At 33.4% G+C, this 25,417-nt stretch overlaps 1 protein-coding gene across 2 annotated transcripts in view; it reads right to left on the bottom strand.

Moving 5' to 3' along the window:
- LOC106622744 (solute carrier family 41 member 2) overlaps positions 1-13,465 on the bottom strand; it is a 66,483-nt gene extending 53,018 nt beyond the window's left edge. The window contains exon 1 of one of the 2 annotated variants that reach the window (XM_036378528.2): positions 13,028-13,465. In XM_036378528.2, the coding sequence (XP_036234421.1) occupies positions 13,028-13,061 (34 nt within the window). In that variant the 5' untranslated portion in view covers positions 13,062-13,465. Of the gene's footprint in view, positions 1-2,630; positions 2,810-13,027 lie in introns of those variants that run through there. The other variant, XM_036378525.2, reaches the window with a different exon arrangement.
- Between the last annotated feature and the right edge of the window lie 11,952 nt (positions 13,466-25,417).

Genomic DNA, 25,417 nt, shown 5'->3' with positions numbered 1-25,417 from the left:
GAGGCATATTTTTAATTCACTTATAAAGAAATACGCATCAATGAATATTATATGACTTGCACCACAATCGATAAATAACCACGCCCACATTCAATAATATTAATGACAGGGTTTAACAGCATAAAACTCGGGTTTTAAGAAGTAGTTGTAATTAAGGACCTTTTTTCTAAGGACTCATAAGGCTTTTGAAAAAGGAATTATTTTACTTGGAAATGTCAATAATAATCGAGTACAAAAACACGAAATATTTTAAATGAGATCTAATAATGGAGCTAACTCCACGATATATAATATTTCATATTACTTCTCATTTCCAATAAAAAAAAAAATGCTGCTACTTTCACTCATCAGACTCCGTTGCTGAAATCTATATGATTTTCATTATTAGAAATCAAGCAAGGCAATATCTTTGAATAAAGTATGTTTAAACTAGAATTTCAAACAGAAACCCCTAATGCTTTCTAAACTCTTTAATGCATACGCATGAGGCCAAAGTAATATGGTTAATGCCATTGATATGCCACTTGAAATATAACAGAACACAGTACATAACCACTTATAGATAACATTGCAGTACATACTACCGTTGGCGTCATTAACGGAATCGTAGCAATACTTATAGGCCTCAGGTGAGACAAATACTTGTACTGTACTACACTTTAGTAATCGTAAAGAAAGCGCATTGAGATTTTAATCAGTCACGTTCCCTTTGGCTTAAAGCACTCGAACTTGCTAGTGAAAACATTCCCTTGATGATAAATAAACAAGCATACAATTTTTGAAAGAGTGATTTTAAAGTGGGAAATTTTAGGAAGCACTTGTGCTTTTCTTGTACTCACTATAAACAATTACCCAGTGGAATTGAAGAGCCAATTAATCGCAGGGAATCTACAATGTCAATATATTGATATATTTTTATCAAAATCTAAATGCTACTGAATACGTTAGTCATAATAACCATGTGATGGGTATTTTTATGATAGAATTTTGCAATTGCATGGCTAAGACTTTCAGTCTTAGTCAGCAAGTGTACTAAATATTCACGGTCCGATGTGTTTCCAGTCTTTGTTGTCCATCATCTTCAATATCATTAGTTTCTTTTAACATAAAATTTAAAGAGTAAAAAAAAAGCAAGAAGCATTCTTCACTTTACGTCTGGGTTGGGGATAACCAGTTCCGGTTATATTCAGTTTTTTACCTGAAGTACATATTTCCCATATCTTCAAATCTTATAAATTACGCGACTCGATTGTGACCCAATTCAGGCTTTTTTAGTTTAAAAATAATTTTTAAGCTATTTCTAATGACATGTTGAAAAGAAAGTGCTCGATCTCGTGAACACGTTTTTAATCTATACAAATTTAGTTTATTGGGTAATATTTGTAGGTATTATATGAAACCATATTATTAGTATTATTAGCACTGTATGATGGAGCCTCTCGAGATGAATCGGTCACAGAGATGAATTGTAATCAGCGGACATTTCGGACCACCCTAACTTTAGCAGAGATTATTGAGTTTCCTGATATCCTTCCCGGATCATTCCGTTTGCATAAAAGTTCCTAACGGCCTTCCTACCAAATAACACTCAAAGCTGCTTTCTGCGCAGTTATTAACTTATTAATACTGAAACTTTTTCATTTTGAATATTGACAATGCTAAATTAAAGAAAAAGTCATTGAACATCATCAAATTGAAGTGACTCAACGCATTATGGTTAATATTTTGATATTATGGAGCGTGTGAATGCTCTATTTGTACCAAAAGATCTGAATCTATATGCTTGACAACGTTGCTGAGAACTCTAAATGCATCAAACGCATTTTTACTGGTGATGGGGCATGGGTTTATGAGTATGACATCGAAAATGTCTAATAATTTACCGAATGACGCTCAAAACATAAGCCGAAACCGAAAAAACTAAAACCTGCTTAACGCCATTCTACACCAGGCTTATGACAAGTGTTTGGAAAATTGAATTAGGTGTTTGTATGATTGTATTGGCTCAGAAGCACATTTTGAAAGCGATAATAAAGATTTGTATTCAAATACGTGATAATGTGGTTATTTTTTGTCAGTCAGTAAATTATGTAGAATGGTGTGTATACTATTTCTTGAAATTGAGAGAACATCAAAAAATTGGAACTTGCCAGAGTTAGAAAATACATTGTTTAAAGCTCTGATTTAGGGAGGTTAGGTTAGTAATACAATCAATGAGGGTTTCTTTCCTATACAAATTAGTCCCCACTATCCGTTATTTATTTGAATTAACTTATTTTCAATATGATTGGAATTTTATAACAATCTTTTTTTATGTTAAAAACTCGCTCGTATTTTGTTATTATCCAACGAGTGGCGTGCGCTATTAGAAGCCGATTTTCTCTTTTTAATATTAGTAGAAAGTTAAGAATCGACACCAGATGTATTCTCTAGCAATTACTTTACCAGCTTAGTCGCAGATTCGTTAAAACCATGCATACAAACTCTTTGTGAGCCGACCGGATTGGTTTAAATAATCAGTTGTTAGAAATATTTTTTATTGCCCTTATAATACAAATTATAGCGCCAATATACCAGTGATAATACATACATTTAGGTATATATTTATAAAAAATTATATAGCACCATACCTTCATCGTTCGCGCCGAGCAACGTATAGCCACGCGCTGAACGCTTGCCGAAGCAGAAGACATCGAAATTGCTAAACGTGTTCATTATCCAAGCAATTTGGCTCAGTCAACGCACATCGAAATTGAGAGTGGGAAATGAAAATTTATAATTTTTTGCAATTTCTTTCACATTTGTATTCAATGTATTTTCAGGTTTAAATAAAATTTAAATTTTATTTTTGGTTTTTTACGCTTTTTTGTGCAAATTTACTTTGTTAAGCACTGTATTTTTGTGAACTGCAAAATTTTCAAATATTAAACCATACTAATGCTCCTTAAATATGTACTGCGAAAACCGAAAAAATGCGCACAGTGCAAATCCGCTCGAAATTATATACGTTATATTTCAATAACTAACCGATCGCGTTTACTTACACCCATACCGCAAGCCAACAATGTGCATTAACTATTAACTTTTTTGTGTTTTTTTTACATCTTTACAAGTATGTGTTTTTGTGTGTGTGACTGTGTGTTTTTATAATATGTATAACTCACTTTCAATAAATTTATTACTTTTGTGTTTCAGCTGTTTACTATTTCGCACTTTTTAGTTGATACTTTTTTGTTTAACAATTGCAAATGTGTGTGTGTTCGTGCACTTGTAGATATTTATAGTACGTAAGTATATCATTCTTTGTTTCAATATTTTAGCGGTTTTTGTAATTTCATTTTCAATTACGTGTTCCAGCCAGAGTTCGAAACCGAATACCGCTGAGATCGCTCGATGAAATTCGAAAGTGTGAGTACTCGCGCACGCGTCAAAGGCAAATTGCTGTGCCAGTTTTAGGCTTTAAAACGGCAAGCTAACAGTAAAAAATTCTACACCGTCGCATCACACATTCCGCGCTCGACTAACAATATTCAATTTAATGTGGAGTAGCGTGCGATGGGCGCAAGTTAAACAAGTGTCTCAAGTCGCGCTTGTTAAATTTACTTAACGAAAGAGCTGCTGCAAGTATTTGTTATTATTTTTATATGGTTTCTTATTTTTTTCAACACATTTTATTATTCAATCTTTAAGCCAAATATACGCTGTATTCAGGTTTTGAATTTTGACAATAATATTTTTTCAAATAATTTTTTGCTTGTTTGTTTTTTCTTTTTGTTGTTGTTTATTTTCACAACTGTTTTTGTAATGTTGTTTCAATGTTTCAGTTATTTGAAACAATAAGTATACACATACATATGTATGTATGTATAAATTAATAAAAATAAAAATATGTATGAGCGCACATACTTATGTATATGTATGTACGTAAACAAAACGCTGTTATTAACTCAGAGCTTGGAGCTCACCAGCTTCTGCAAACACCTTTCGCGTGTTCTTTTTGGATACTGGCTTTAAGTGAGTACGCTGACCGTTTGTTACATTCACATGTGCTCATATACATATGTATGTATGCGTGTCCGCATGTTCTCCACCAGCTTAACCTAATTCTGTGTCATCAACGTACCGGTTCACTGATCTGTTTCCGCAAAGACATACATAGTGCTTTATTGTTGGCCAATGCCCAGCTTAAAAATATACATATGTTTATGTTTGTGAAAATGAGTGTAAATGTGTACGCATGTATGTAGTGCGGCGTGGGTGTTAGTCTACAGCACGTGACGCTCGTGAATGACCGCGTACTTATACATCTGCCTATAAACATCTTCGAGTATGTACCCTGTAGGGAAACGCTAATCGCTCAGAGAAGTGGATAGAATTAAGAACTAGATAATTTCAGTACCACCTGACTGGTACATTGAAACTGCGCACTTAAACCGAATCGACAACATTTTTTTTCCAACAACCTTTTTTTAAGGCAATTTTTACCCTGGAGAAATGTAACTACGAGTTTACTTAAAATTTTGTATTTCCAATAGAATCATGGCTACGGAATCAGTGAAAATATTGTAGAAGTGTTTTGCCAGACAATGCCAGACTCGTGAATCTTTACCAATCTGAATCCTTTTCAAAAATGACATCGAGTAGAGTTCGCAAAAAACATGCTTGGCAACGTAACTGAGGACTCTACATTCATCAAACGCATCATTACTGGAGACGAGACGTGGGTTTACGAATTTGACGTCGAAACTGTTCAAAAAAATAGCGAATGCCGCTCCAAAAGTGAGTTAAACCGAAAAAAACCAAAAGGCGCTGATGGCACAGAAGGCCATCTCAGCCGAGGCTTATAACAAGTGCATAGAAAATTTGACTAAACGTTCACAGACTTATAAATGGCTCATGAGCCTGTTTTGAATGCGATAATAAAGGAGAGGTGCTGGTCAAATTTGATCGGATGGATCGGATGGTAGTGGATAGAGTGTGATCACTTCCTGGGTCAGTTATTCTTGTGGTGACAAGCATAAAGTTGAACTAGTAATTATGTTTTTTACACTAAAACAAACCCAGTTTTAAGCTAGTGCATTTCTCTACAAAATAAGTCATCTAGCGCTATCTGGTGAAACGCCAAAAACGGCAAGGACAGAAATCACTCCCACACACTTTAAAGTAATACTAATTAATGATTCTGAAATTAATTTTTTTCTGGAAATAAATACATAAACACGGTAAACATTTAACTATGAACTGAAAACTGCTTATAGAATACCTTAAAAAGTACCTTGCTCTTTCAAAAATTGTTTTAACTAATATTATTATTTATCGTGACTCAGAAATTTACCTAAGCGTCAGTTCGTCTAAAAACATATTCCGATATCAAGTCTGTGAAAGACAACATTGTCCATGCATATTTATTGTTCGGATAGTATGACTGATTATAAGTTTCGTTCCTCGAAATTGAGAAAATGGCGTAATTAGGAAAACTTTTTTTCAAAAACAATATAATTAGGGCTACATGGAATATATATGCAACAAATCCTATACGAACATACGTATAAGGATGTATGTTTATAGGCGACTTGAGTTAAGGTAATTGTTATAATTTCTAGTAAAATAATATATCCTTATATCAATTTATTTGACTCTTCGAGATTCGATATTTAATGGTATTGTTTAAGAATATAAATTATTCGCCTCAGCATAAGTATATTTAAGATATTGTACCAGTTTTTATTTTTTAAAAGAAAAAAATATTAATTTGAATATTTAAAAACTAAATAATCAACATCTTCCTATGTGACAACCGCCGATTAGACTCTAAGATACTATCTCAATTCTTACCATATGCTCCATAAACATCGCAAACAAGTATACATATATTATTATATATATACGTACATATGTATATGCATGCCAGCGAATACCGTATGTATAAGCAGAAAAATACGAATTTATGACATAACTGACAATCGTCGTGCAATGGAAGCTATAATAAAACGGATAAGAATTTATGGTACATTTCAACTAATTTTAGACAAACTTGCCTTAGAAACTGCCGCCTCAGTCGTGCTGGAAAAATACATATGTATGTATCTACAGAACAGAATATATACATATATATGTATGTAGATGGCAGTGCACGATTATGCCCACATCCAAGTATCATACGTACATTGATCATCTACATATTTACATATATACCGCATTTATCTATGTTAAAGGCAGCTTTACGCAATATTTGCGGTATAAAATAGCAACAACAACAAAACAAGAAATTAATTACTATTAAGAGGCAAATGATGATTGGCGACTGCGACCACCAAACTCAGCCGTGACAGTGAACTTAAACGACTTTTGTAGATTTTTTTGCGTTTTTTTTTGTTTTGCAAAGACAGACACAATGTGTTAGTCGGTCTATTTGCCAATTGGCAAAACCAGCTGAGTGCTATAAAAGTGTAAATATGCAAAAAAAAAATCGCATGCACATACATACATATACCTTTAAAGCGTACAAACATTTATAGATAAATATATGTATGTACATAAGTAGTTGTATACATCTTGTAGTACCTGATTGTTGATCTTTTGAATTAGTCTGGGATTAAATTTTGTATTTCGCACAGGGTCTATCAACCGCAGAACCCTCTTTAATTAATAAATAAATCAAATAAGTCCTCAGTTCTTAACCTAGTGCACCTAGTGGAAAATTAAAAAACAAAAACCTATTTTGTTGTTATCTTTCAATATGTTATTCCATTATAAATAACATACTAAAATTATAAATTTATATCTCAAATAGTTTTTGAGTTACAGCCTTATATTGTGTAGCCACTCAGTTCAATCAGCTCAATCAGTTTATCCTTAAAGGCGATTGCTTAAAATTAAAAACAATTGATACAGTAATTTTTTCGTTAATTCCCAAAAATCGAATTCTTTAGGCGGTCATTAGGTATGTCCTTTAAGTGCACTCCTCTTTTGACATTTTGGGTTGATCCGTTTCAAAAACTTCACTTCAGATCTAATGATATGAGACTGGATAGTTTGATTGCCTTTATGGTATTAGAAATTGTGAGAAATTACAGATGATATTAAAATATTTGCACATTAAGATTTCCTATCAGACACTATGTAATACGTATTTTATAATTTTAGATTTTTTTCCTCAATTTTGTGTGATAATAATTGTTTGGATAATTAGCTTGATGAAGTGCAATTAATTATTGTAAAAATAAAAAATTCTATTATAATTGCTGATGTTTGCACAAACAAAGCGAAATAACCATACACTGGAATACGAGTGATGAGACTCATGTATATACCTATGATGTGACGCTAGAAATGATTAAGATCGTGAGTTAAGAGATATTGCATATATAGTGATGTTAGCATAGAACTTGTTTGCAGAAATGTAAAAGTATTTTTAATTTCGTGGGGTTTAAGATAGCTTAGATCTATGTGACTTTGAGAAACTTTAAATATGTGTCTAATCTTAGTTTATTCTTTAAAATGAATTTCTATATTCTCCCAATCACCACAGATATTTTCCTGCATTTGAAAAAAGAAACTAAAATCGAAAAGACTCTGATACAATTAAGAAAATTACCCCTCATAGAGCAAGGCGCCATTTGAATTGAAATTTTTTTTAGTTAGACCTAACCTTCGCTTCATATCCTTCTAAGGTTGGAATTGTAATTAAATGGTTAGAAGAAGTCAAGTAGGAGAGCAGGATACTACCTCAATCTAAGCTGACAGATCGAAAATGGAATACGAAGTAGAGATGGGGGTATACTCCAAGGATCTTCTCTTTCTTTCTCTCTGTCCGCCTACCAAATATTGTTAACATCTTCCAAGTGCAGGTACTAGGCATGAAGAAGGCCTTTGGAGTTCCATTGAATAACTACGGGAGGATACAGAAAGCAACCATATATAAAGATACCCTGGCGGAATATTAGGCTTGTCGTCGCTATAGTTTAATTTCAGCGTAGACAACAAATATAGTAAAGCTTTACGATCACTGTCAGGTCAACTCCACTTGGTCATAATCTGGGTCCCGGCCACAAGAACATTTTTTGCAACGAAAAATCAAACGAGTTGGCCAAGTTAGTAGCCTCTCTAGACGAATCCGAGACAGAGTTAATAATATGCCCTCTAGGAACGATTAAAAGGGAACTCTATACACAATTTGAACAAATAGATCAGAACAGATGGAAATCTATAACATAGTGCAGGAAAACAAAGCATATATGGCTTAAGTATGACAAGACAAGAACTAAGGATTTATTAAATAGGTCCAGGAAAGAATTTTTTTTCCACAACTGAAAACTAAAAGGGAATATAAGAACAGTTTTACACTTTTTCTGTGAACGCCCAGCGCTATCACAAACCCGATATGACAATATAATATATACAATATAATATAAGCAAATGAGTTTCAATTTTTTTATTATAATCTCCTTCAAATTAGCAAAGTTTTTCGAACTCGTTGCGTGATCACCTATATACCACAGATATTTATCTTCATTGATCGTGAGTACCTATATTAAAGTACAAACGATTACGTGTTTTCAATGTATTGTTCTGCAATTAGAATAAATTAGCAATTATATGACCTAACAAATCATGAATTCTTGAGAAATATTTAACTAAAATTCATAACATCTAAAAATACATGTAATACTATTTATATGTATATACGTCGGAGGCATACAAAAATCGTGAACTAAAAATATAATAGAGTTGTATAGCTTCTTGGCCACTAATTAAAGGTATTCGCTTTTGATTCCAACTGCTTGAGATTGAATAATTCTTTTGTTGCATAACTTATGTGCTTTTCCGATAATGTGATTACCCTCTAATTGTTACTGCTTATTACTTCATCTATATGATAATGAATTTACGTGTCAGATATAGGTATTACAAGTTTGTAAGTTTAAGTTCATTGCAGGCGCTATGTGGGAGTACAATTATTAATTTTTTGTAATAAAAGCTATAGTCATTAAAACTAAGTAGTACTTTTATATATTGGTAATAATTTTTGTTAATAATTTTTAACTCAACTTATTTTAATATACTTTATATACATATATTTAGTTACACTTCACTTAACGGGTACTTTTCAGTGTCTAACTTGTATAAATCTACTAGTGCTTTCCAGGGTAAGTTTATTTTTACATTGTCAACAAACTGATTTTTCATTTTAAATATCCTTAGTCAATTGAGACTAGAAAATTAAACAACACCCATTATCTCCTCCTGGAAACGATTCAAAGCTGCTTTTTTTATTTCTTATACCTATTATTTCTGAAATTTTGACTTGACATTTGGAGTTTTTTCGATTTTAAGTCGAAATAAGGTTTTCATTTTAATATTTTAAATTTAAAAAAATACACTTTGTTTGGTACATAAGTAGGTAAGTATACTGCAAATTTCGTGGAAGAGAAAAAAATTTTGAACAAGATAAAAATAAAAATCCCAAATTCTGAATATATATAAAAAAAATATAGAAAAGTTTTAGATCTTTTCATTACCTACCACATTGCCATTTTAATCTTTTCTATAGGACTCTTAATTTTCCCGGAAATCGAGATAAACCGTTTTTGACCCCAAAAAATTCAACCAAATTTTTTCTTTAATGTTTGTTATTTTATCCTTCGTTTCCAATGGGTTTCATCCCACTATGATTTTTGTGTTTTCAATAACTATCCACTCTGGTCTAAAGATATTACTTCAAACGCTTCATTCCTAACAGACTCTGATTATACTTCTTAATAAAAAGTTCTGTAATATAATAGCCTTCATATTTAGATAACTCCAGAAAGTACTATACTTAAGTGTTGCCATAAGTCTTCTATAAGATCTTGGTTAATAGCATGTAAACCTTCCAGACAAAATTGCAACTCCCAAATTTCGAAACCTGTGGCGATAAAACATGAGATCTAAAGAAAATGAAAGTATTGAACTCAATGATGTATCGAACTTCAACAGTAACTCATGTTAGAAATACTATGAATATTCTAGTGATTATGTAACAAATACAGAACACTCCATTAAAATCTCATTGAACCAAAGAATTTTTATAGACTCAATGAAATTTACATAAACATAGATATCATCTGCTACGTGCACTCTTACTATATGTACATATGTACGTATTCTTCATAATTTCGTAAATATATTACATCAGCTGAACACAGCAGGAGTTTTCAGCTTTCAATTTCAGTCCAATTAAATCAAAAAAAAGTTTTTCCTAATTACGCACGTGAGTAAAACTCTTAGTTTTACGTTTGTACGAGTATATTTTATGAACACTTAAAAAATAACACTAATTTGCTTTGTTTTTCATAAATTTAGAACATATTTTTTGTTATATTTGCCGAATATATTTTGTTAACAAATTGATGTTGATAAGGTTGTAAAAATGTAAATTTATTGCAATAGTTATTACAATATATTTTATAGGCAAAGTATTTTATTTTTAATTTATTTTGAATGTAAACTACCATAAATAATGGCTTCGAAAAAATAATTAAATAATAAATTAAATGTCTAATATACTTTGCATAATTCTACCACCAGTGGATCCGGCCACGCGTTGCTGTGGCTATGTTATACTTTGAATGTTATTATAATAAACTATTCAATACAGTGAAAATTATTATTATTAAATTATTATTATTTACGAAAAAGGACGAAAACGTTGTTGCCGGTATAAGAATCCAAGTGATTGTACTTGAAGTTTAAGTTTGAAAATAATTGATACAAATTTTTGTCAATGGAAAAAATAATGACCTTTCCATTTGGTATTTTACTCAAAATTACAATTATTTATATTTTTATACTCTCGCAACCTGTTGCTACAGAGTATAATAGTTTTGTTCACCTAACGGTTGTTTGTATCACCTAAAACTAATCGAGTTAGATATAGAGTTATATATATATAAATGATCAGGATGAAGAGACGAGTTGAAATCCGGGTGACTGTCTGTCCATCCGTCCGTCTGTTCGTCCGTCCGTCTGTCCGTCTGTACGTCCGTGCAAGCTGTAACTTGAGTAAAAATTGAGATATCTTTATAAAACTTGGTAGACATGTTTCTGGGTACCGTGAGACGGTTGGTATTGCAGATGGGCGTAATCGGACCACTGCCACGCCCACAAAACGCCATTAATCAAAAACAATTACATAAGATATAAGACTGTCATTTGGTACACAGGATCACATTAGGGAGGGGCATTTGCAGTTAACATTTTTTTTTTAAGTAGTAAAGTATAAGAATCCAAGTGATTGTACTTGAAGTTTAAGTTTGAAAATAATTGATACAAATTTTTGTCAATGGAAAAAATAATGACCTTTCCATTTGGTATTTTACTCAAAATTACAATTATTTATATTTTTATACTCTCGCAACCTGTTGCTACAGAGTATAATAGTTTTGTTCACCTAACGGTTGTTTGTATCACCTAAAACTAATCGAGTTAGATATAGAGTTATATATATATAAATGATCAGGATGAAGAGACGAGTTGAAATCCGGGTGACTGTCTGTCCGTCTTTCCGTCCGTCCGTGCAAGCTCTAACTTGAGTAAAAATTGAGATATCTTTATGAAACTTGGTAGACATGTTTCTTGGTACCGTGAGACGGTTGGTATTGCAGATGGGCGTAATCGGACCACTGCCACGCCCACAAAACGCTATTAATCAAAAACAAATAACTTGCCATAACTAAGCTCCGCAATAAGATACAAGACTGTTATTTGGTACACAGGATCACATTAGGAAGGGGCATCTGCAGTTAAAACTTTTTTTTTAAAAAGTAGGCGTGGTCCCGCCTCTAATAGGTTTAATGTGCATATCTCCTAAACCGCTAATGTTATGGGCGAAATCAGACTACAACCACGCTTACTTCCCATGTAACACCATTTTCAATTCCATCTGATTCTTTCACTTTCCACTATGCAAATCAGGTAACAATGATTATATCGGGGTAAAACTTTGCGTGAATAATGCAATTAAAGTATGCCACCTTGTGGCCAAAAATTGTCTAAATCGAACCAAAACTGTTCAAACCCCTAAGTACTAAATATGTGGACCCCAGTGCCTATAGTTGACCTTTTACCAAAAATATCAGTCAATCCACAAAGAAATCTCAAACGAGTATACCATTTGACTTTGCGAGAGTATAAAATGTTCGGTTACATCCGAACTTAGCCCTTCCTTACTTGTTAATATATAGATATGTGCATAATTTCCATAAAATTTTTTAAAAAGTCATAATGAAAATTAAAAAAAAAAATTCGCTTTTAAATTTTAATTGATTTGCGCTGAGGTTAAGTACCAAGTGTCTAAAGATCGAAAGGCAATGAGGTAAAACAAACACTGTGAGATTTAAAAGTAAGCACCTAACACACCTGAGAACTTTACATTGTCTCTGGAAAATGTCATGTTGCTGCACGTTAGAGGAGTGTACCAAATAATCAGCGAAAAAATGTTTTCAATATATAAGATAATTGTATCCAAATACTCATACTCTCAGGTGGTATTTTAAGGGCGCTACAGTCATCTCAAAGCTACTTAATATGCCAACCATTGAAAAAAAATTTTTAACTGGCTTTTGAAGTCCATTGCCCAAATAAATGTGATATAAGAAACATAAAGATTAGCAGATCTTCTTATATATTGGTGGAGTAGTTTATCCAAAATATACATATTTTTAAGAACGAAAATTACAAGGACTGCAACGATCTTATCATTGAAAATTATGTTTACCACGTTTATTTCTTATTTGAAATAATTACTGTATTTGATTTTAGAATAAATATGTATTATTATTCCTTTAAATTATTCATATCATGTTTAGCCAACAGGATTCTTAGCGATAATTTTTAAAACGATATATTGTATTTTTGTAGGGAATATTTATTTACACAAATATGTATGAATATCTAAACACTTATGGTATATGCAAAATCAAGGTCTAAGTTGCGACTTTGTATAAACGTAATTAAATATTAACATTAGATAAAATGATTTGCTTACATTTAGCACGTTGACGTCTTCGCACATCAGCCATCGTGAGCAAATTTATTCTGCAATTTCGTCGGGCACACAAGTAAATAGCTACACTTACTAAAAATGTTTATCACTACCCGGGCAATGAAGTCAAAATAGTATCGGGCGCATGCGATATGATACGTAGACTGGTTGGCGTGCAGACAAAAAAAAAAACGAGTAACGCGAACAATAACACAGAAGGTCGATTGTATGCAAAATTACATACAAACACAGGTAAATATGCATGCACAATATTAGCAGTCGCCTAGTATTATTGCAGCTGATAGTGGCAAATATTGAGAGCGAAAAAAGTTGAAGTCATAAAAAACGAAACTACTGGCAGCCGGTCAATAATTAAGCGTTTTTAATATCATTCAACACATTAAAGCTATCACTTTCGTCACTTGAACACAAAAAATATCGAAAACGAGATAAGCAATGCACTGAATTTTTTATACGATTTAGAATATATTTGCTAAACTAATACAATTTAAATATAATGAAAAGCCCTCTGTATGCTTTACTTGTAATTGTCGAAAAATCACTGAATTGAATGCAACAAGAACCAGATGCTGAGAGCGCAAAATGTGCTTGGAAGAGTGCGGAAAGAGCTTAAAAGAAACAGCTTTGTTTCATTTTGCACATTCTTAGGTATACATATACACATTAGGTATATATATATATGTATATATACATATAAATGCATATATGGTAGATTGTCTGCATATTTGTATGAAAGCATGCAGTCAACTTGTTTCTTTTTCTAACTTCGTAAAAGCTAGTCGTTATTGTTTGTGCTGAGCTTCATTAGAGAGCAACTAACTTCAGTTATGAAACCGGTTCAGATATAGCTGAGTGGAGTATTCAAGTGTTGCCAGCAGAAGTTGATATTCATAGCCCCATTATTGTCAAAAAATCCCTAATTATTTTATATACGAGTTGTTTGGAGTTATTTTGGATTTTTAAAATCTATAAGATAGTAAAAAAATAATTATTACGATAACATTATTAAATGGCTACTGCAAAATAAAATAAAAGTACTAAATTGTTATGTAATAGGTAACAGTGTGCAAACTGCAATACAACATCAAAGCAACGAGATATCGAGAATTTTTCTTTACTCGTTACGGATATAGTATTTAATGGTCGGTGTTTTACTGGAAACAATGGAATAAAGGAACATAAAACAATAATTTTCGAACCCAGCTCATCTCAGCTCAAACAAGTTCAGAACAAACGGCTGATCGGCAAAGTGATCTACGATAACTCATTGTATGTAATATTAAATATCTACGAAAAGCTAATAGAATACCAAAAAAAAATAGTAAAATAAAAGTTATAGCAAATTATGAATAATCAAAGCTGGCAACTCTAGCGCTGGTTCAAGAACGGAACTCAAACAGAATGAGAGCAAAATGTGAGAGCTAAAAAATTTTTAAAATATGCACGCATATCAGGATAAAATTTCAAGTTGTAATTTGTTAATAAATAAAATAACAAACTATCCACTCATCACAATGATTTATTGTCCATTGCGTACGGAAATTAAAAGATTGCTGCACTTGAAAAAAATTGTGTTATTGTTTACGCTATAATAAAAATGAGATCTTATGAACCCTGATAAGCCAATTATTAATACACAGTTTTAATGGCACTCTTATAAAGTCGATAACATCCAAAAAGCTGCCCTCAATTAGGCATGTAATTCTTATTGTTGATACACAATTCATGTAATAAATAAAATCATATTTAAATAAATAAAAATAAGTATTTTCATAAAAAAAAAAAACATAAAACAAATAAACGCGATATCCGTACGATCGAAAACGAAATTAACTATTATCGTTTGCTATTTACCTAAAACGATCGCCTGAACGAGACGAAACCGCTTTTGAACGGCCATAAACATTACCCGCGGCATTGAGGTTGCACCACTTGAAAGAACGCCACCCGAGGTGAATTGTGTACAAGAACGACGAGCGATAATTGTATGTGTATGTATGTATGTATGTAATTTGCACATTTACATTTAAGAAGTGTCAGTATGTATGGTATAAGTGCAATATGATATCGACTGATTGACAGTTATCGCCACTCGCTGCGTTATGGGATTTTTGTATTTTTGCTCAGCATGATAAGATATCAGCATAGCAACAATTGCTCCGAAGTCTTTGCCAATGTAGGCAGTCTAACTCAAACGCACTGAATAAATGCAAGGAAAGATTTGCAAGTTCTAACTTAGATAAAGTAGCTTAGCGAGTGGGTTCATTTGTGAACGTAGACAAACTGAAACCGCCCAAGTCATTGTAAAATGTCGAAGCTTTTAATAATTTCGTCTTGAAATCAGCATTAACATCCATAACAATAACAGCCTTGATATTCAAAATAGAAGCACTTCTCAATTTCACGAGGAAAATTAATACATTATCAGGGAAAGATATCGGCAGCAGTCTAGAGGCAAAGTTTCTAATGGGCTAAGACAAGGGATCCAGAGACAAATTCTGGCTACAAGTGGTAGTTTACATTGTTTTGCGCCATAAAGCGAAAAGCTCCGAAGCACCTGATTCTAGCTTGCAAAGAAATCTGTTGATACAGGATCAAGGCTCTTGGATCGATATATCAGAATAGAGATCATATCGCCTCAATAGCGGCCATCAAAACCCTGGAATTTATCAGAGTGCTGAGCCTTTAAGAGATTGTGTGAAAGAGTTGTGGATACAATAGAAAGTATGTCGCAGTTCAAACTTCAATTAAATTCTATTTTATTTTATTGAACAAATCTGGGCTACCAAGATTCCGAATCCGATAACATAACATCCTGCGCAGTCAAAAGTTCAGGCTAGAACTATGAACATTTTGAAACAAACGTTTTACTCTTGTTATTGGCGACAGTCCTTGCCCGGATAAAACCCGACCTTTCGTTTACTTAGATCCGACTGTTGTTGGAACAAAAGAAATTTCACTTTTGGTCTTTAAATACCGGCTGGCAATAATCAACTCACGACCTTCGATCAGTAAAACTAAAACTCCGACTGCGCTTTTTGTATCATTACAATTATTCAATCATTTCATTTATGTATATGCTTCACCTAATTATAATTCAATTACAATAAAAAACTCAAACACCCAGGTGGCAATGGGTGCAGAAAATTCTGATATGTAAGTGAAAATATTACAATTAGCTATTAACAAGAAAAATTTTCGACATGACTGTATATCCCACATGTTATTTGTGACTATGGCACCTGTTGATCATAAACGAAAACTAAACACAAATTGAAGCCAACGGCACAATAGATAAAAACAACACAAGAGCAGGTTTTTACACACCAAAACACAGCACACTTTGTGTGTCACACTTGCAAATTGAGGATTGAAAGTCTTCCAGGTGCCAAGGAAACAAGTTTCTCAACCAACTAGCACACTTTCAATCAATTACTGCTTGCTAATCGTACAAGTGAATATTTGGAATTGAAAATTTTTGAATGACGCCTGCAGGCATTTTCAATTTACTTGATAATGTTGTTGATTGTTGATTTGTGCTTGGAGGTGCATGAAAACTGCGGAGGAATTTTATTAATTTTTATGTGCAAAATATGTATGCATGTGTGTGTAGGTGTTGTGGGTGAAGCCAAAAAAAACAATAATATGCAAAATGAAATAAAAAATCTATGAAGGTGGAGGATATCTGAAGCGCTGGCACGGAAAGTGTGCGGTTGAACTTAACAGGTTTGCCTTGTTTTGCGTCATAGGAAGCCGTAAAGGCTCTTAACAACATGTAACTCCCCATTAAACACATATGCTGTATGTAAATCTATTTTTCATTGGCTATTATACTCTTGCAACATGTTGCTACAGAGTATAATAGTTTTGTTTACCTAACGGTTGTTTGTATCACCTCAAACTAAACGAGTTAGATAAAGGGTTATATATAATCCCGGGTGATAACCCCGCCCACTATCCATAAACCGGTTTTGATTAAAAGTACTAAAAGATAAATCATTAAATAAACAAGTTAGAGACTTTGACTTTTGCACATAGGGTCGTACAATCAAACTTTATAGAAGCCAATACAAAAATTGGACAATGGGCGTGGCACCGCCCACCTTTAGGTGAAAACCCACATTTCAAGATCTACTTAAATAACATGTAATACCAAAAATAGATAAAATCGGGTCAATACTATCCCTATCTCCTATGCCTTTATACCGTATATATAAGTCCATAAGTAAGATATCTTAGCAAAATTTACTCAACATATAATATTGGATATACTACTATAGTCAAATGCCGATAATATGTGAAAGAAGTCCACGAATTACCCGAACTCCCATATACTACATAAATTATTTTCGTTATTTCGCCGGCTTTTATCCTTGCCTGTTGCAAGAGCATAAAATGTTCATTTACTACCGAACTTAGCTCTTCCTTACATGTTTTTTTTTTTACCGTTATCGTTGTGGATGCATTGAATTGTGTGCTGAAACTAGCTTGTTATTCGGTAAGTGAAAGTTGTTTACGAAATTTTAGAATGTAATCCTGTTGAAACTAGTACAGTGGGGCGGCAACACGGACAGGGATCGAGCGATTTCATATTTACATAAAGCAAACCCAATACATTTTGATTATTGTTTCAGGTATGAAACGTGTCAAGGCTTTACTCGTACCAAAAGTCCTTAATTTTTTGCAAAAACGACGTCAAGTAGTTGTCGCAAAAGCATTGTAGCTGAGGACGCTACATTCATCAAATGAATCATTACTGATGACAGCGTGAATTTATGAATATGAAGACGAAACTTTCCAACAACCTAGCGAATTACGCTCCAAAAATGAGCCGAGGCTTATAAAAAGTTTATAGAAAATAGAATTAAACGTGAATCTGCTTGTATTGGCTTAAAAGAAGCCTATTTTGAAGGCGATAATAAAGTTGTAAAGTAAAATGTAGTTTTATTGTCAGTCCGGGTCAAATTTGATCGGATGGTATTGTATTTAATGGGTGAGTACAGCTTCTAATATATTGTAAGAGGCTATATATCTTCAAACTCTACTTTGAGCTGTGTTATCCACCTAATATAATATAATAATTTTACAATAATTTCAAAATTCCTGATCGAAATGTATAGAAACTTGTTAAATCAACTTTAGCATTAAACTTTTTCATTAAAGTGTTGAATGCACGCCTTTTAGTCCCAACAGTTAAAAATATACCAACGCCTCTGGCAGACTTATCAAATATGAGTACGTATATTTGAGTTTGAGGTATGTAGGTGTGTAAGCGCATAATGTTAATGTGTAAATTCGCAGAATGATAGCTATTTTTATCAGGTGTAGGAGTTTTAAACATGTGTAAATATTTTGTTTACTAATTATTACAATATTGCACTCAGCATGTTATTGTTTACACATAATTTACAGGATTTTTATAGTTAGAGAGATGAATGTTTAAGGGATTATGTTATTCCTGGGTAAAAGCTTTTTTCTTATTGGAAAATTGGTGGAATGAAATACTGAGATGTGGCAATTAGATAGCAAAGCTAACACTGAGAGAGACAAAACGCTAGACTAAAGACCAAAAGAGTAGTAGGATTACAGTGAGTGAAATTTGAATTAACTTCTATGAATTATTATATAGCATTATTTTGTATAGAATTCACAAATATTTAAAAAATAAAATAATTGTTGTACTGTGTATACTAAAACCAGAGAATGTTCATGAATAAAGAATGTGCAAATGTCAAATTAAATATTTTTTAGTATTAATTTGTAGTTATTCTTTAATACTCTGCCAAAACGTGGCTTGATGAATGTTACTGTGGCTCTGAGTGAGGCGAACCAACTATTCGTAAGTGGTTTGATAAATTCTGTACATCACCGAAGCGTTAAAGGCTGTGGATGTCCAAAAAATGCTGATGAAAACTTAATAAAATCTTGAAAATGTTTTGGATTCGCCGTAGGCACGTAAGGAAGCAAATCCAAAGTGGAAACCTGCAACAGTCAAACTCTTAAGTCTGGTAAAGTTATCTCAGAAAGTTTCGAGGACGAAATCACGGTAACACGTTTGCATCAAGACAATAGACAAACTTAAAGTTTTTCGGTATCTACCGCTAGCTACTTTTTTATGATATTAATATCGTCATTCACTCCGTTAGCAGAGCTGCTATACTAGTCTTGAGCTCGCTGACAGTGAATTAAAAGCTAGTCAAGGAGTGTATGACCTCATTAACAGCAACATCAAACTACTTCTATTCTAAACTTGTCTGAATGCCTGGACACAGCGGAATCAGCCGACACTGTAAAGCCGATAAGTTTGTAAAGAGGGCATCCTTACCCAAATCCTATCAGGATGGAAATGAGCTGATATTCCCCTCTCTTTCTGCGTTCTGGCGTTGCATCTATGAGCCTTGCGCGAACTTAGCAATCGTTGGTCAAACATGTGCGGTTGCGAAATCTTGGCCTTAGAGGCCCATTAAACTACTTGCTCTTAGCCAGGTTCACAACACCGCAATGATAGGTGTTCTAGCTGGATACTGTCCTATTGGCATTCACACCAATAGGAGGTTAAAGATATTGGAGGACAAAACTTGTCAAAGTTTCATAGGGGAAGATGATGTGGAAACATATAGACTAGACTTTCTCCTCCACTGTCCAGCTTCCGCCACACTAATGTTGAAGCATATCGATTGCCGCACCTTCTACGAACCGGACGAATTAGCTGAAATTGATATTAGTCGCCTCAATAATTATAGAGCAGACTCAAAACGCTTTGTCAGTAAGCGACGGTCTTTTTGATCAATAACTAGGAGTTCTGGACATCATAACTGATAAGCGTCTCTAACTGTTCAAGTAGGTTTCACGAATATCAGCGTCTTTACCTAACCTACTTAATTTAAATGTAATTTAAAATGGAATTTAAAAGTTGGAAGAGGCTTAGTGGGTTGAAAAATAACATCGAATTCTGTGAAGAAAAAAATATGTAAGCGATATGTTCTTTTCAGATTGCCTTGTATGCGTCAATCATGGTTCGGATTAGAAAGCAGTTTTTATTGACTTTTTTTGCCTAATTGAGATTCCTTGAATATGAGATAGAATAATAACTTTAAATTTACAACCATCTTTCTTTAATATTGATTAAAATACGATATTTAATTTATATTTAGCATTTCATTTAAGCAGATCAATAGGAAGTGGCAACAAAAGAAAAAATACTAACGTACAGTATACATATAGGTATAATACATATAAATACCAGTAATTATATAACAAAGTACAAGAAGTGAAGTATATAAGCTTATAATATTAGAAAGGAAACAACAGCTAAAAATATGCATAGGCAATGAAATAACAAAGAAGAACTATTTGAGCAAAGAAAAATATCAATATTATTATAACATGCAGCTGATTTACACCTGCTATTATTTAACCGCATACTGCATGTAACATATGTATGCATGTGCATCATTGATGCACTTTCAGTTGCTCAACTACATGTTCACGTTTTTGTGCCGCTGTTAGGTGGCATCAGCTGTTTGCCACGCATAACGCCCACACAAAGCAGCGTCATATCCTCACAGCAGTCATTATCGTAACTAAAACGTCATTATGGCGACATAACACGAGCTGTCATAAACATTTCATCACATGCAACACATATACCATACACGTAAATGCATACGTGAATGTATGCATGTATGAATTTGACACGTTAACATTCATCAGCGTCTTTTGCAAAGTCAAAGCCGACGCTGCAGTTGACGCAGGCACCAGCTTCGACGCAAGCGCAGTTGCTATTTGAAGGGAATGTTTGTGAGGGAGGGCGGCAGAAGTGCGAAAAGCATAAACTTATTTGTTGTTGACAGTAAATTCTTCTCATTTTCTTTTTGCAATTAAGAATAACAATTTTAAAGCCACGTTTGCATCCATCCTTAGAGGATCACACAGGCAAGCCAACAACAAACAGTATTCTCAATTATTGTTTGCGGCACTTACTTAGATTTCCTTGTTATGGCACGTTCGATATTACTTTTGTATATATTAGCGAGCTAATTGAAATTTGCTGTTTTAGCGTTAGATGCATTAAAATGCTTAATGCACTGGGTGTGGAACGCGTCATGGCGACAATAGTTGCTCGCTTAGATCTTCTTAGATCTAGAAAGAACATGTTGAGAGAGATTTGGTTTCACTTAATGCTTCTTTAAATTGGTTCTTATGACCTGAAGAGATTTTAATTTTAAAGAAAAACTTCTTTGTTGTAACAAAAAGCTTGCTTACAACAAGAAATACGCATACATATATTTATGTTCATAGATTTTTCTAAAATCTCTTAGGATTTCATGAAGAAAGTGAAAAAATTTCTTAGATCCAACATACTATTTCACAATAAATCTGCAACGGGTTTCAGAACATAGTGATATACTAGGTAAATGTGAAGTAGATGAACTAGCCAGAAAAGGTACCTCCCTATAATTAAAATCAAATAAAGGGGGAATATGTACGCTTCTCGCTACTTGTGGATATTTACTCAACAAAAATTTTATAGACGTACCTATATACATATGTAGCTGAGTCTCGGTGGAAACAATCTCTGACCTGTTCAACAAGCTGACAAACATGGCATTAGTGGAATATGGGCCGCATATTCAAACTATTGAAATTAAAAAGGAATGGCATAAGAAATCTAGTAGCAAGTATTGATCGCGGTTTTCATGACGAAAGAAAAAAATATATGCACATTTTAAGAAATCTTGTCCGTTTATGAGATATAATTTGAACGAAATATTACCGAAATAGTTTTCGTGTCCGGTCATTGGAACGTACTTGGTATGAAAATATAATATTAATGAAAACGTATTGTTGATGAAATTTGTCCGGTTGTGGGAAGTATCCGGGTATAAGGACAGCTCTTATAGTGGAATTTCACTGTATATAATATATTGTGACTATATATTATGCATACATATATAATTTTGTAATTCTTCTCGAACGTCATGGGTGTTGGACTGATTTATTTACTTTTGTTTTGCCACATCTTATGCCGCCGCATGTAGCAAGTGGCACAGCATGAGGTACATTTACATATATACTCGTACCCATTATAATGATTTAAAAAAACAGCAAGTGGAGCCGCTTTTACAAACACGTGCGAGTCGAAGAATATTTGTATTATTTTTCAATTCCTATGAGAAAAGAAAAATGAAAATTATACACGTGATGTGGTCAAAAAAAAGCTTGGCTTTTTATGTTGTTGCTTCAAGAAAATCAGTGTAATTTTTGGTGTAACTTTTACTGCTGTTAAATACGTTCAAAAACTTACTTAATATAGAGTTCCTCATAAAATTTATGTTATTTCTCTTTGCCAAAAAGAGAGAAAATACAACAACGTAATATAACTTTGTCCATGCTCCTTTAAAAAGTCAAAACACTTCTCGTAATCACTTTTTGTTAAAGCTTTGAGTTCTTCTAGCAATAACGTTTAGTCCCTCAATGGTGACAAATCTTCGATGGGTCTCTTTAATTTTCAGTTTCAAAAACCTTTGCGAATAATTCTAGCTCGTAAACCGTGGAAGATTAGGTAAGGTTAAAAAGTCAATCTTAACAGGGATATCAGTTGGTGCAAAAACTATACACAATATATAATTGATCATAAGAACCTCATAAATCGTCAACGCGCTTTGAGCCTATCAGATGTTTCAACCTCAGTCTTGCAAAGGCTGAACAAATGAGGAGAAAGTGTTGGATGTTTCCACCATTCCGTCTTCCTTACAGTTTGGACAGCTTGGGTCCGAAAGGATTTTTAACCTTACGCATGTATGCCTATTGGTAAATGTCAAGTAAGAACTTCTACGATTGCAGCAAGATGAACATTGTCAAGGACAAGTAATTCAGTAGTTCTCCTACGTTCTACTCTAGTAGCAAAGAGGCTGGTCCTCGACGTCCTGCTTAGCGCACGCGAGTTCTATAAGTCCAGTGCTGGAACACACGATGACAACAGAGATCCAACTCATTCCCACCCCGACGTGAGCGGTGCAAGGCTGCCCCCTCTTTCTAGCTCATCGACTTTGCAGTTACCAGCGATTCCGCTATGACTAGGTACCCAAACAAGTCAGAGTTAAACCGTAGAACTGAACACCGGTTGTAGAATAAGGTACAACATCATATTTTGAAAATTTCAACCGATTATAATACTGAATATAATTTTTAAAACAAAAATTTTATTATTAAAAATATTTTTTTAATACCGGTTTATGACTTACAACGAAGAGGAGTATGTATACCATATACATGCATATGTATATAGAATGCAAATTAATTTCACATTATCATTATATAAGAAGTAACAATAAATTTTATATCTTCCAGAAACGTTAAATTTTTAGAAGAGAGAGAAATTAATTTTTTTTTTTATAAAGAACCAAGAATTAATAATTAATGTATACTATGTTCATACATTAATTTATTTTTTTATCACGAAAAAATTTTCATTACTTTTGGCATTGATTTAATTTCACAACATCCTGGACTGGCACGGCGATAGCGACGAGTAAGTAACTACTACGCTATTTAGGGTTAAGGTGTGATTAGTGAATAATCTGTAGCACGGCAGTGGATGTAAGGTATAATAGGCATTTTTACAATATCGGCATACATAAATTACTATAACATTGTTTCTGCATACTTCACTGTGTATTTTTTTGTTTAAATTTGTTTTCATCAGTAGTTTTTTATGAACATTTGCACTGCTATTGTTATTTTATTGATTTTGACCAAATGCTTTGCCTGTTAGGCTATGAAGTAGAACAGCAATAACATTACAGAAGACAAAGTTAACAGTGGCGGCTTTCAAAGCATTTAGAGCTGGGTAATTTTGCTTAAAAAATTATATAAATTAATGAAATTTTTTGCGAGTCCTGTAATTACTATGCAGCGCCAGCCAAAACGACGTGATTGACAACGCTAACGGAAGCGACAACAACTACAACAACAGGTATGCCTGTTACCCCCGACAACGTGTTGGTTGTTATTGTATTACAAAAACGCTATGACACCTTTTCTTTGTGATTTCATAATCAATAATGATTTTCTTTCTCTTTATCACAAGAGCACATTACGCTGAAACTCTAGAAACTCTTTTCACAGCAAACAGCAACACAACAGAAAACAAATTATTAAACATAATTAACTGTAAAAATTTGTAAATAAAAGTAAATGAAATTTTAATGTAGTATATACATATAACAAATGTACACTAACAAAAGCTGTAGAGCACATAACTGGTAGGTGAGGGTGGGCAGCTACGTGCTGTGGCTAATGGATGACTGCATGAAACGTCTAAATATTATTTGTTTAACGAGTTAGCTTAGATTTCAATACACATCGAAACGTTAAGTTTGCATAAACTGAACATACGTACAAAACTTATATTTCTTATTTATATTAATCTTTATGTAATTATATGTATGAATATAAAAATTTATTAACTATTTCTACACTGTAAAACTCACATCTCTTCCAGACAACTTTAGTCGCGGTAACAGCGCGAACTTGAAGTTTACTCCAGACTTCATTGACTTAAGATTTTTGACTGAGCAGCGCTGAGTGCAGAAAAGCAAAGCGAAGTCCACCAAAGTGCCAGGCAGTTTGTCTAGTCTACCCACCCAACGACTTGCCGACTACTATGTGGACGCAGACGCAGAGGCAAAAGCAGACAAAAGCTACACAAAACACATACGACCGCACGCACGATGTCTGTAAAGGCCAAAGGCGTTGGGTAAGTTTCAGTTAAACGTTTGCTGCAGACTGCAATTTGAACACTCACTATCGCTTAATTGAACTAACATATACAGTACACTCCTTGCACAATATACACAAATAACTTATAATGATTGAAAACTCAGTTAATCTCTGCGAAATAATTAATTGCTTTTCACTTAACATCTATGCACAGAGAAATGGCGGAATTAACTGATGATGCTGTCAGTATGCATATTTATGCTTGCCTGCATTGTTGTCATTTACTGCGCATGCCCCGTTAAATGTCATTTTTACAGTATTTCATATGTTAATGCAATAAAATTGCCGTGCAAATGGCTGATCTGCTAAAGTCGGCATTGTTTTCATTGTAACTGGGTTTATTATTACTTTGGCCTGGGTTGGTGTGGGTGGCGGCGAGTTACAAATTCACAAAAAAAAAACGTTTGTTAGCGCCATCTGACGTCCGATTTGCAATACTACAGAATAAAATAGCAAAATGGTTTCCTTTCATAACCGGATGCTTCTTAACATTAATTGATATCCGTGGCAGCAGTCATTTGATAGCGAACGCCTAAAAATATGCGATAAAAAGCATTGTTTTATATGTATTTATTCGTATTTAACCAG

This window comes from Bactrocera oleae, chromosome 5, assembly GCF_042242935.1.
Source record: "Bactrocera oleae isolate idBacOlea1 chromosome 5, idBacOlea1, whole genome shotgun sequence".
NCBI lineage: Eukaryota > Metazoa > Arthropoda > Insecta > Diptera > Tephritidae > Bactrocera > Bactrocera oleae.
This window is presented reverse-complemented; position numbering and strand designations above follow the sequence as displayed.